This window comes from Eutrigla gurnardus (assembly GCF_963514095.1).
Source record: "Eutrigla gurnardus genome assembly, chromosome: 9".
Classification (NCBI taxonomy): Eukaryota; Metazoa; Chordata; class Actinopteri; order Perciformes; family Triglidae; genus Eutrigla; species Eutrigla gurnardus.
In genome coordinates this window covers 7,697,554-7,710,076 of record NC_139923.1, presented here as the reverse complement: position 1 = coordinate 7,710,076, position 12,523 = coordinate 7,697,554, and the positions used below count along the sequence as shown (strand labels likewise).

The 12,523-nt window shown below is 42.6% G+C and overlaps 1 protein-coding gene across 1 annotated transcript in view; it reads left to right on the top strand.

The window, feature by feature from the left end:
• Positions 1 to 6,307: 6,307 nt before the first annotated feature.
• LOC311018562 (copine-8-like) overlaps positions 6,308 to 12,523 on the top strand; it is a 73,599-nt gene continuing 67,383 nt past the window's right edge. Inside the window, exon 1 of the mRNA XM_084017586.1 lies at positions 6,308 to 6,416. Within this exon, the coding sequence (XP_083873712.1) occupies positions 6,334 to 6,416 (83 nt within the window). The 5' untranslated portion in view covers positions 6,308 to 6,333. The remainder of the gene's footprint in view (positions 6,417 to 12,523) is intronic.

Sequence of the window (12,523 nt, the reverse complement as noted above, 5' to 3'; positions counted from 1 at the left end):
TTAATTTCTTCCAAATTAAGAGCAAGAGAGATTGAAGAGGCATCATTAGAAGCAGCTTCACACTCTGATAATTTGAAATCTATTTGTGGCACTGAGGCATGAATATAATACATTTCTGTCAGTCCAGAAAGACTCGCAGCTTAAAGCAAAAAACAATTTTACAATTTAAGGGATTAAACCCAAATTCAAGTCATGCAAGCAATTTTTGATTAAAGTCTAAGCACTTGCTCTGCTGAAGTTCAAGATTCAGATATTAAATCTATAATATGTAATCACATTGTCAGTTGCTGTTTGTAAACATAGGAGAGGGAGAGAGCGAGCGTGGAGCAGTGGTTGAGTGAGCTAGAGAGGGACTGAAGAGTGACCAGTGATATTCAGAACAAGGCTGCATCAGGAGAATAAAATATATTTTCAGATTGTTTCACGGTGGTTACTTTCTAAAGCACAAATGAACAAACCTGCAGGAAGGTACCGGATTAATACAACCCAAGACATGCTTCATCATGCTGCGGCCTGCCTGCTCTCTCTGCGCCAGTCTATGGAGGGGCGTGACAAAGCGACGTCACACCGTTTGCAAATGCTCATAAGTGTCCCGAACACAACAAAGTAAGAAAAAGAAAACACAGGCAGAGGACGGACACCACCACGCATGTCTCGTAGGATAGAAGTGATGATTGGCATCTAGAAAATTGCATCATTTTTACTTTTAATGAATTAATCCTTAAAATGTGGTATTTCTGCCATCCTAGAACAAATTTAACAAGTTTCCAATGATTTCTATTCTCAAAGTGTAATCCCGAAATAACTGTTGAGTCAAGTTGGGGAGGAAAACAAATGAATCTTGGAGGAAGTGCAAGCAGTTCCCCAAATAAAGAGCTGATAGTTCCTGAACATCAAAGCTCATTTGTCAGGCAGCGACACCGAGGAGTTGGATGAACGCTGCTCTATGAAGTTGTTTCACGTGCTGAATAAAGTCTGAGGTCATTTAGACCATCGTATAACACCATGTGCTCGCTCCCAGGAGATCTATACCGATATAAACAAGACCAAGTGTCTACAGTCATGCTAGCAGCTCTACGAGGATGCACTCGGGCACCGCAGTGCTTTCAGATAAATGCTAATGTCAGCATGTTTTTTAAAATCTCAGTGAGGCCCATTTCCTGAAATAGAGGTCAAACGACTGTTTGGATTTGCCAAATAATGAGCGACTGATATTGTTTTGACTGACATGTTCTTGCCCTCTGAGACCATCAAAATGTGGCTTCTCAGCATTCTGATTGCAGTCAATCCCAGATATGACCCTAAAAATTACATGTTATATATGTCAGTAAGTGATTTTTTTTCACAGACTTTATTTATTTGAATATATTTCAATAGAGAATGCTCAGAATCTTAATGCTAACATGTTGGCATGTTGGTAGCATATTTGTTTACCATATTTACTGTTTTAGCTTAGCATGCTAGCATTCAGTTATTAGCCTTAAACACAAAATACAGCAGAGGCTGAAAGCTGTTCATGAAAGAGTACCCGAAGTGTGGTAACAATTCACCATGAAGCAGAATTCTGGAGCAAAATGTTATGGCAATCTGGTAGATGAGAGATATTTTACAGGGTAAGTGAAAAGTCTGGGAAGGATTCCCCCTCTGGGGACAATAAATATCTGCTCCAAACAATCAATCCAGAGGTTGTTGAGATATTTCAGTCTTCATCATTCCTAATGTGTAACATTGATTTTACCCCGCATTATCTTATCATACAATGTCTCCCATTTATTTGATATTTTGTCAGCATAATCATAATATTGAAACAAATAAGTTAAGTCATAATGTGCCCAGAAGACATTTTACCCTACCATGTAGAGTTTATACATGGTGTAGTTTGGGTCCAAATTTTAGAAACAAATCTATACATTTGTCCTTTATTATCTCCCTTTCTGTCTGCACTGTATACACAGCCATTACAGCTGTGGTTGTTTTTTACAGCCACAAATAGGCTACAAAGTTTTTGTCAACTTTAGTTTCTTAAAATCCCCAGGGACCTCATCTAGAACACACTGTACTTGTCTTCAACAACATTAAACCTGTGAAGCTGAGAGTTTTTGCACTTGATTTCAAACGTCTTCTGTATCCCCGGCGTGAAGCAGCATGAGCAGTAATTTTTTTTTGTTATGCAAGCAAGGTGCTTGAGGCTCATTTTCTCCATGTTTTATCTGCATAAATGTCTCAGAGGGAAAAGACGTAACCAGATAACCAGAGGACAGTTGTCTCCAGGACAGTAACGCCATTAGAAGTAAACATTTAATAATGAATTAACATCATATATCTCTCATTAACAATATATTGAAGGAAATGGAAGTCAGATCATCTTGTGGGCATTTTTTTTTTTTTTAATGTTGAACAAATTGTCAGGTGCTGAATACAATATACAATATACTGAATACAATGGATACAGCCTCACAGAGACGCTAGCATGGATGCAGCCTCACAGAGACGCTAGCATGGATACAGCCTCACAGAGACGCTAGCATGGATGCAGCCTCACAGAGACGCTAGCATGGATGCAGCCTCACAGAGACGCTAGCATGGATACAGCCTCACAGAGACGCTAGCATGGATGCAGCCTCACAGAGTAGCATGGATACAGCCTCACAGAGACGCTAGCATGGATGCAGCCTCACAGAGACGCTAGCATGGATACAGCCTCACAGAGACGCTAGCATGGATACAGCCTCACAGAGACGCTAGCATGGATACAGCCTCACAGAGACGCTAGCATGGATAAAGCCTCACAAAGACGCTAGCATGGATACAGCCTCACAGAGACGCTAGCATGGATACAGCCTCACAAAGACGCTAGCATGGATAAAGCCTCACAAAGACGCTAGCATGGATGCAGCCTCACAGAGACGCTAGCATGGATACAGCCTCACAGAGACGCTAGCATGGTTGCAGCTTCACAGAGACGCTAGCATGGATACAGCCTCACAGAGACGCTAGCATGGATACAGCCTCACAAAGTCGCTAGCATGGATACAGCCTCACAGAGACGCTATTATGCAGCCTCACAGAGACGCTAGCACGGATACAGCCTCACAGAGACGCTAGCATGGATACAGCCTCACAGAGACGCTAGCATGGATGCAGCCTCACAGAGACGCTAGCATGGATGCAGCCTCACAGAGACGCTAGCATGGATGCAGCCTCACAGAGACGTTAGCATGGATACAACCCTTACAGAGATGCTAGCATGGATGCAGCCTGATAAAACATTAGAATGGATACAGCCTCACAGAGATGCTAGCATGGATACAGCCTCACAGAGACGCTAGCATGGATACAGCCTCACAGAGATGCTAGCATGGATGCAGCCTCACAGAGACGCTAGCATGGATACAGCCTCACAGAGATGCTAGCATGGATGCAGCCTGATATAAACATTAGAATGGATACAGCCTCACAGAGACCCTATGGCTGCAGCCTCACAGAGATGCTAGCATGGATGCAGCCTGATATAAACATTAGAATGGATACAGCCTCACTGAGACGCTAGGATGGATGCAGCCTCACAGAGATACTAGCATGGTCACAGCAACAGAAAACACATGGCTCTTTATTTGGCAAATCTAACAGGTGTTCGACCTGCAGAATGAACCTTCTGTCTGTTTCTTCTGACTAATGAGAGCTGACACACACAATCCCATTTTTAGCTCATCGTTTCATGCTGGCCTGGTTAATGAGTTAGTTTTGCTCCTCAGGTCGTCTTTGTCATCTGGATTTGACACTGGCCTCAGATCACATGACACACCTTTTTACCTGACAGATGTTGAAGGAAGCAGCTCACTCACTGTGTTGCAGGTCTAATGATAATGCATGTGTAGCCCAACTTATTATTTTTGCTTGGTGTTTAGTTGATCATCTGTCAGCCAGGATGTTTTTGGTCTCATGTGAGACTCCACGTCTTTAATTATTTCAAATGAACATGTTTCCTGAATTACTTTAGTACATTAAAGTCACACTGTTAGTTTTATTACATTGCAGTTAAAATCCAAACACACATAATTGCATTTCCTCACACTCAGAAGGATGACACAGTTGGCTCCCCTGTGAATGATATTTGATATTTAGATGGAAGGAAAGTCATCTTTCTATTTTCTTTGCCATTTTTCATCCCAATTACTTTAATATTTTAATGGATGGTTTTGAGGTAAATTAGCTTTTTGGATATTCCAACCTCATCCACACGATTAGAAGAGCTCATTAAAAACCATTTAATTGCAACAGTGCGGGGCCTCCTCAGTCGGCACATTCTGCTGAATCAACAGACAAAAACAACAAAGTCTGATTTACCTTAAAAAAAAAAGAAAAAAAAGTAAAGTAGGAGGTTGTTAGCCCTTGAATGTGAGCTTTACAATACATGAATCTCAGCTCCAAATAATCAATGACTTTATTGATCACCAACCTTATCTTCCACTTGCAGATCTACTCAGATCTACTTGCAGATTTTGTTTTGTTAAAATCTAATTATCGAACGTTCAGTTTCTCTTCAGCTGTCTGAAGGTTGTCCTCTTCTGCAGGGGCCTCCTAAGCACTTTCTCTTCATCATCAAAAAACACACACACACACACACACACACACACACACACACACACACACACACACACACACACACACACACACAGACGCCAGCATGGCTGTAGCCTCACAGAGACGCTAGCATGACTGCAGCACGCAGAGACGCTAGCATGGCTGTAGCCTCACAGAGATACATGGTCACAGCATCAGAAAACATGGCTCTTTATTTGGCAAATCTTACAGGTGTTCAACCTGCAGAATGAACCTTCTGTCTATTTCTTCTGACTAATGAGAGCTGACACACACAATCCCATTTTTAGCTCATCGTTTCATGCTGGCCTGGTTAATGAGTTAGTTTTGCTCCTCAGGTCGTCTTTGTCATCTGGATTTGACACTGGCCTCAGATCACGTGAATCATGAACAGGTTTCTAATATCATTGCCCTATCATCTTTAGATCTGACTGAACGTAGTTACAACGAGCAAGCATAGATATCTCTTTTAGAAAGTGACTGTTGGCCAACGTGACCTCTGTGACCCCGAGATTGGACAGCTTCACAGAGCTGTGTGTCCGTCCTGTGTTTAGCTGACTTTTCTGTATTTTTAAAGTTGATTTTAACTCATAATTCCACGTCCCAACCCTCAACTAAACTACACACGACCGATTTCACCCCCCTACCTGAGAATGAGCTATTCTGCTTATAACCACGTTATAGAGGTAGTAGTCCAAAATGCCTTACCTTATAACCACATCCAACATCAGTCTCCTGGTCCACTAGCCTCCACTGGCTATATGTGGTAACATGGCCAACCATGAGAACTGCAATAGCTATCCAGGAGGCCGAGTCCACGAGAATAGTCAAAGAGGCCAAGTCCACGAGACCGGGTCCATGAGACCGAGTCCACATAGGTACAGCGACACTCTGTGTTTAGTCTTGGCTCACTTGCAGAAACGAAGGCTGGTAACGTTTTCAAGCAATCCCAGTCTGGGTTCCTCAGCAGGCCGACTCTCTTGCTGACTGTGCTGCCACCAACAATCCCATCAGCCATTGCAAGGTTTTACTGCAGCCAATGAAGCAATGAATATGACTTTGTACCAACTTTATTTGTCGAGCACATTTAAAACCAACAGCAGTTGTACCATAGGGACTTGTCGGCTGCTATGAAGCTTCGAACTGGGCTATTGGCGGTCGGATGAGATGAGCAGTTTTATTTAGTCCAGGTTTTAGTGCAAAGTGCAGTTTGTTAATGAAACTGGAGGATTTGAAATCCTGGATGTGAACGTGTAGGTTGTTAAAGAAACTGGACAAGACACATTAAGTCAACTAGTTAAAACCAACAAGCTTCACTGAGTCGGATATCCCGTCTGGATTATTGACGTGCACGTGTATGCTCGTGCACCCCCTCCCCTCCGGAGCATCCTCTCTCTCTCCTCCGGAGCACCGAGGCGCACAGAGACGCCACTCCGGCGCGCTGCATCGCTGCATCCCTCGTCCCCGTAGCTCTCTCTCTCTCTCTCTCTCTCTCTCTCTCTCTCTCTCTCTCTCTCTCTCTCTCTCCCTCTCTCTCTCTCCCTCTCTCTCTTCCCGGCACTTCGCGCTTCCACAACCCAACGGCTTGTTGTCTTCTTCTCATTTTCAAAAACCCCTTCGTGTTCATGTCCTCACCCTAAATCCGCCCGTTCTCTCGGTCCCTCTCATGCCGCCGTTAAGGCGCCGGATACCGGGCGACTTGTGATCGACCAAGCGGGCGGCGGCAGCTCGATGAACATGGCGTGTATCGGGGACGCGGACCCGTTCACCGCCGCGATACCCGCCACCAAAGTTGAGCTCACGGTTTCCTGTCGGTGAGTACGAGCACAGACACGCAGGTGGAGTTGATACTTTACTGTCGGTCACCTCCGCGGGAGGATCATGTCGCGGAGAGGAAACCCCGCGTGCACCGCTGCCATCAGCCTCGGATCCGTACTCTTGGGGCTCCGTGTGCTCGGTAGAAGTTTTCTTTTTAGGAAAATGCATCTGCTGTCTGTTTAGATGGTCGCCAGATGGGCTCAGAGTTGTCCGTTCCTCTTGCTCCTCTGCTGATATGTCACATGCTCGTCTTATTGCAGCATCTTCCATAAACACGTTTTATTATGCCTCTATGGTGGATGGTTGGTTGCGTGTGCAGACCGGGTGAAGCAGCCGAGGACGGTGCGTTTGGTTGGGGCTGACTCTGACGGTGGGGGGCTGCACTGTGATGTGTTGGGAGAGGGTCGTGTCTGGATGCTGCAACTGGACAATGAGACTCAAAATCACACTTTCATTGAATACATTTTAAATAAGTTTACTTTCCTTCATTCTAAGAGTTGCAGAGATCCACTGATCCACAATGACTGTTTTGATAATTGATTGTCACTTTTCAATCCAAACACCAAACATCTCTGATGCTTCTCAAATGTGAGGATTTGCTACAAAATGGGACAGATGTCATGTCTTGTGTGCATGCAAGCAAAATAATGTAAATGTACATCGTGGCGTTTTTGTATTGCTTGGCTTTGTTTGACCAACAGTCTCAACACCCAAATATATTTAGTATCATATAAAAAAGCAGCAAATCCTCACATATGTAATGCTGGAACCAGTATTATTATTTTTGGGGGGGTATTTTTGCTCGATAAGTCAAACAATTAACTCAAACATCTCCTCAGTAATCAAAGATAGTTGCTGCCTTAATTACTGTCTATTGAATAATCAATCGATTCAACTAATTGTTTAATCCCTAAAATCACCAGTCATCCCTAAACTATCATGACTAATACACAGCAATGATTATGATATGGTTATGTATTGAAGTACATTAGAAGTCATTAAAATATTGTGATATTTGATTCACCATCATTAAGCGCTGTAGGTTTATGATCTTTTAAAGATATTATTCTACTGGAAAATTCATGTACACTTGTTCTTCTACTCATCGTGCGTCTCAACACAGACTTTGAACTGAATTGTGTTTCCACTGACCTGAAATCAGCAGCAGGAAACCGGCATTCTAATGTACCTGAACCATTTTCAGATGAGAGCCATGAATGTGTTTCCACCATGTGGACAGAAATAACTGAATTAAAGGAAGAACATGTGAAAGAAACAATTACAGAAAATTGATGCATGGGCAGTGACGAGCTGCGGTGACATTTCTTTAATGGTTGTGATGAAGTTTTGAGTCATCGGAGCGTTTAAATGACGTGTTCTTGGCAGCTCCGCGGAGGAGGTGCACCGGTGTGGATGGAGCTCTGGCTCAGTTAAATGTCCTGGGATGGACACAAATATTAAAGTGAGGAGCAGACTAGATATTATTTTGGAGGCTGCTATCTGCTCTTTCGATCCTTGTAAGTGAGATTTGTCCAAATGGAATCCTGCTGACCTCCATTGTATTGAGTTGTCTGCAGAAAGTCAGTAGAGATACCTCAACACCTCTGAGACGCTACATGGAGAAAATGTGTTTTTCTAGGCTTAGCGGCTACATTTTCACAGAGAGCCTGCTTTACAAACTGGAGGAGTGGAGTTTTTATCAGATAGTGAGCTCATAAAATATGCTTGAAATGATATGATCTTCATTATGGGAAATATGTCAGGCTGCACTATTATGGCAACATTATGGGTATTATACTATGTGCTGGCTGTGTAGGATTGTTTCCAACTGGTGTGATCCAAGTTTGTATTTCCAATAAGAGCGTTGTAAAGTTCAGAATCATTAACCAGGAGCCACCTCAGGAAACAGCTGCAGTTTCTTAGAGTTAAAGAAAAGAAAGGATGATAAAGAAACATGGTCATAAATAAAAGGCCTGTAGACATTGTAAAGTAAAGTCAAACTTTATTGGAAAAATAAATAAAATATTCTGCTTGCTTCTCTAATTTGCTGAATCTGCCAATTAAGTAGCAGTATTTTATTTATTTTTGTTATTGTGTGACTTTGTTCTTTTGAATTTACCAAATTCACACAAAAACAGCAACACAGCCTTGCTTTACGGGAACTCCTGTCTGCTTCTCCAAACCGGGGCGTGCCGACCGCCATCTACTGTCTCTGCTCACAGACTCTGGATCAGTAACGCATACAAGCCCGCTTCAAAGCAGCCTGACAAACTTTCCCAGCCCTGAGCTGGTGGGTGGTGTGATTTCCCCACCTTTGGTGTCTCTGCATGGTGGCAAAGCTACTGAAGCATACAGGCGAGTTAGATCTCATCCTTCAGTGAACGCCCTCCTTCACTCAATCCACCAAAGTGGACTCATCGTGTGTCGTCCAGCAGAGGAGCTAACGGATTGATTAACCTGCCCAATGTTGTGTATCAGTGAGAAGCAAATCTGTTTGGCTGATGAGTGCCGGTCATTTCTGATCACAAGGCCTCGCTGACACACCGATACACAGCGTTTGTGCATGGACTGCACACGGCGAGCCAGGCTGGCCTCTGGTGCCGCAGCCGGCGGTTCCTCAGAGAACATTTGTGCACAAAGTTGTGGGCGTTCATGGCCGTGTGGTCGTCAGCTGATCTGAGCGGTCCACAGCAGAGAGATAGCCTTGACCTTTGGGCACAGAAAGGTAGGGAGTGTGTTCCATTGTAGAATTGTGGCATTGTGATGTGGCTGTATTGAAGCCGGACGCCGACCTGCTGGGAGGCTGGTCGATGTGTCACAGGCGATGTTGCACTTCCCACGAGGAAGGTGAAGAAAGAGACACGGCGACTCGTTGGGCGTTTCACAATCGACCACCATCGCTGCATCATCAGGCAGGTTTACGGTTACATGATGAAATAACCACAAAGTTGGGCTGCAACTAAGGATTATTGTTGATTAATGTATTCATGTAATTGATTATTCTTTTCAAGTAATTGTAAGTCCATAAAATGTAAAAAAAAAAAAAAAAAGCCAATCACAAGTTGCCAGAGCTGTACTTGTTATTGTGCTCTGCAACATTTATTTCCCCAGGAAATGAAAACCCATCAACACGGTTCTTGTGCTGCTGCAGGTAAAGCAGATGTCAAACCTGCTATGGTCCAAAAGTCTTTAAGAATAGCGTGAAGTTAGTTGTATCTGTGTCGCTGATTTTTGCCTGTTTAACACAAGTTCAGCTGACCAGCAGCAGCTCACACAGGCAATTATGGCATTTCAAAACACTTAGCGCACGATCGCTTCAAAATGGTGAACATGCAAATATCATATATCTATTTTTAGATTCAGGGTGACTCACGATTCCCTGGCATGTAATTGACGTGAATTGGCATCGTAGCCCACAGCTAACAGTCTGACACCATACTTCCTGTTGATGTTCCCCAAGCCTCGAATGATGGGAACTGTAACCATTCCTATCTGAGTGGTCGCTGTCGAAGGAATTCTGCCTCAGGAGATAAAGTTCATTATTAGACCGAGATGAAAACTAACTTGTTACAATGTGAATTCTGACTTTAACCTAAAGAACATGGGAGGTTAATGTAATATACAAGAGTAATAATTTCCTTCTTTATTCTTTGAAAAGAAAATGATTAGTATGCTAAAGAAAAACCCTGTCTTGTCATGAGGGAGAGTAAATTTAGAGCAGCGAGGCGCTCCGTGGATGTGTACACTGTTATAATTAGGAGCAAATATTCCTCCAGGTACAGTTTGTTTATGCAATTTATCACTTTTTCCTATTGATTTATTATTCCTTCTCGTTCATTTCTCACCTATTGGTTTCATATTTCTGCACTCAGGTCCATTTTTTCTCAATAATTACTTAACTTCAAGTCCAAACACGGCTTTATTGAAACGAAGTGAAATGAAAACAAACCAACTACATTGCACCTTTCTTTCTCGGCGTCGCTTCACCTCGTAGCTTTGCTTCCTAAAGCAAATTGCTCTGCTTGGTTTTACAAACCCTCCGTCATTTAGGAGGAACAGAGCAAAGAGCATAAAACCATCAAGGCAGGACCGGACCACAGGAGGCCCAGTAGGGGTCACGCTGAGTGGCTGCATTAATGAGCTACTGAAGGAGTCATCTGGCCTAATTAAGGCCCCAGCCAACCACCGTAGTCTCACCTCGTTCAGTTGCTCTCTATTCTTATACAATGAGGAATGTAACTAAGTACTGAACTTAACTAAAATGCTTGTAGTTGAGTATTTCCACTTCATATATTTTACTACTCCCACTACATTTTGGAGGTCGCACTTTTTACTTTACATTTATTTGACAGCTTTAGTTACTAGTCACTCTGCAGATTTAGCTCTTTAATACAAAATATAAAGCCATCCAATAAATCACCATTTATTATTACTACCCAGCAGTATATAAAGTAATTTACTTATTAATGCCTCACTCTTAATAATGTAGTGATAATTCATTTATTTGAGTCATTCTGCATAATAAGTACTTCTACTTGGTACTTGAGGTTTATTTTTTGACTTTGTTCTTTTAAGCAGTACGAGTATGTAAGTAATAATGTACTTTTACTTGCAGCAGAGTAGTTTTACTCTGAAGTCAGACCAACAATGATGTTGTAACTTTGCAAATGTGACAGATGACGTGTCTCCTGACTGAGCTGAAATATGAGTAATATTCATATTTCATATATCATAGATCCTTGTTTTTCTCCAAAGTTTTAATTCTCAAACTCAAGTGGTCTGCTGATGTTTCTCTCAGTGACATTGGATTCCTTTAGTTCATTATTGGATGCACATCACTTTCCTCTCAGCACACACGCACACACACACACACACACACACACACACACACAGAGAGAAAATCATTGAAAGTTAAGAGAGTGTCTCAGGTGCTTCGAGGGAGGATTGATCAGAACACTGTTTTTCTTCAGACTCAATTGACCTTATTGATCTGGTGTTATCCTCCCAGCAGGACGAGCTTGTGGTCATTACTGAGTATAGGGGACCTTTCTATTAGATCGTCTATAGCTCCACAGACAACTGCTACCGCTCTAATGCTAAACAAACCTCTCCACTGGCTGGAGGGCTAAATGTCAAACCAGCGGACTTTGGGCTACGCGACGGGAGTGAGTGCCCACGCTGCAATCTGGAGCTCTCTAGCTGTAAGAAGCACGGAGGCGAGGAGGTTTCTCTTGCTTCTTGTGCTCCCGTGGAGTCTGGGGAGCGGAGGCCGGCGACGACACGACCAGGGTTAATGCTTACAATCCCACCGGGCCTAAACGTGCAGGCCCTCACATCCGTCTCATAGCATGTGCCGAGGTCGTTAGAGGAAGCTGAATGGCTGTTTCATTGTTCTTGCTATTGGTGCATACGTTTCAAATGAAGGGATACATATTTAAATGGGGAAAATCACACGGATGGAGGAATTTGAAATGAAACACAAAAGCTGAGTTCTAGTATTAGTTAAGCCAACACCCGTGACTACATTGGTGGGTGTTGTCAATCCATTGTATCGCAAAAACATATCATTCTCCAGATTTCTTGAAATGAATCGATTAAGTGTGCAATGTTTATTATTCTGGGTGATTCATGTGCTGGCTGTCCTAACAAAATGTTTTAGTGACATCTTAAACATTTTGTTTTGAACACATTTTGATGATTATCAGGATAATATTGGGAATCTCAATTATTTGGGCATGATATTGGAGATATGAAATGTTCATAATGTTCCATATAGCTGCCATGTTGTTGAACTTGAACTTTGAGTAGTTTCTATTCATTTCTCTATAGGTTTAAAAAAAATGATTTGAAGTAGTGTTGAATATATGAAGGCTGATGGCTGAATGCAGAGAGATGTGGTTGAACAAACAAAGAGTTAAGGTTAGACAATTTAAATGACATGCATTTTCATGTTGTATGCATATGGATGGAAACGTTCTCACGATCTCTGCGTACTGGGACATTTTGAGCAATGTTGCGAATCAATGAGCAGGACGGTGTTTCAAATATTGATATTTCTTCTAGTACATTTTCAGCAAATTGAATTAGCTCACATTTTTGTCAC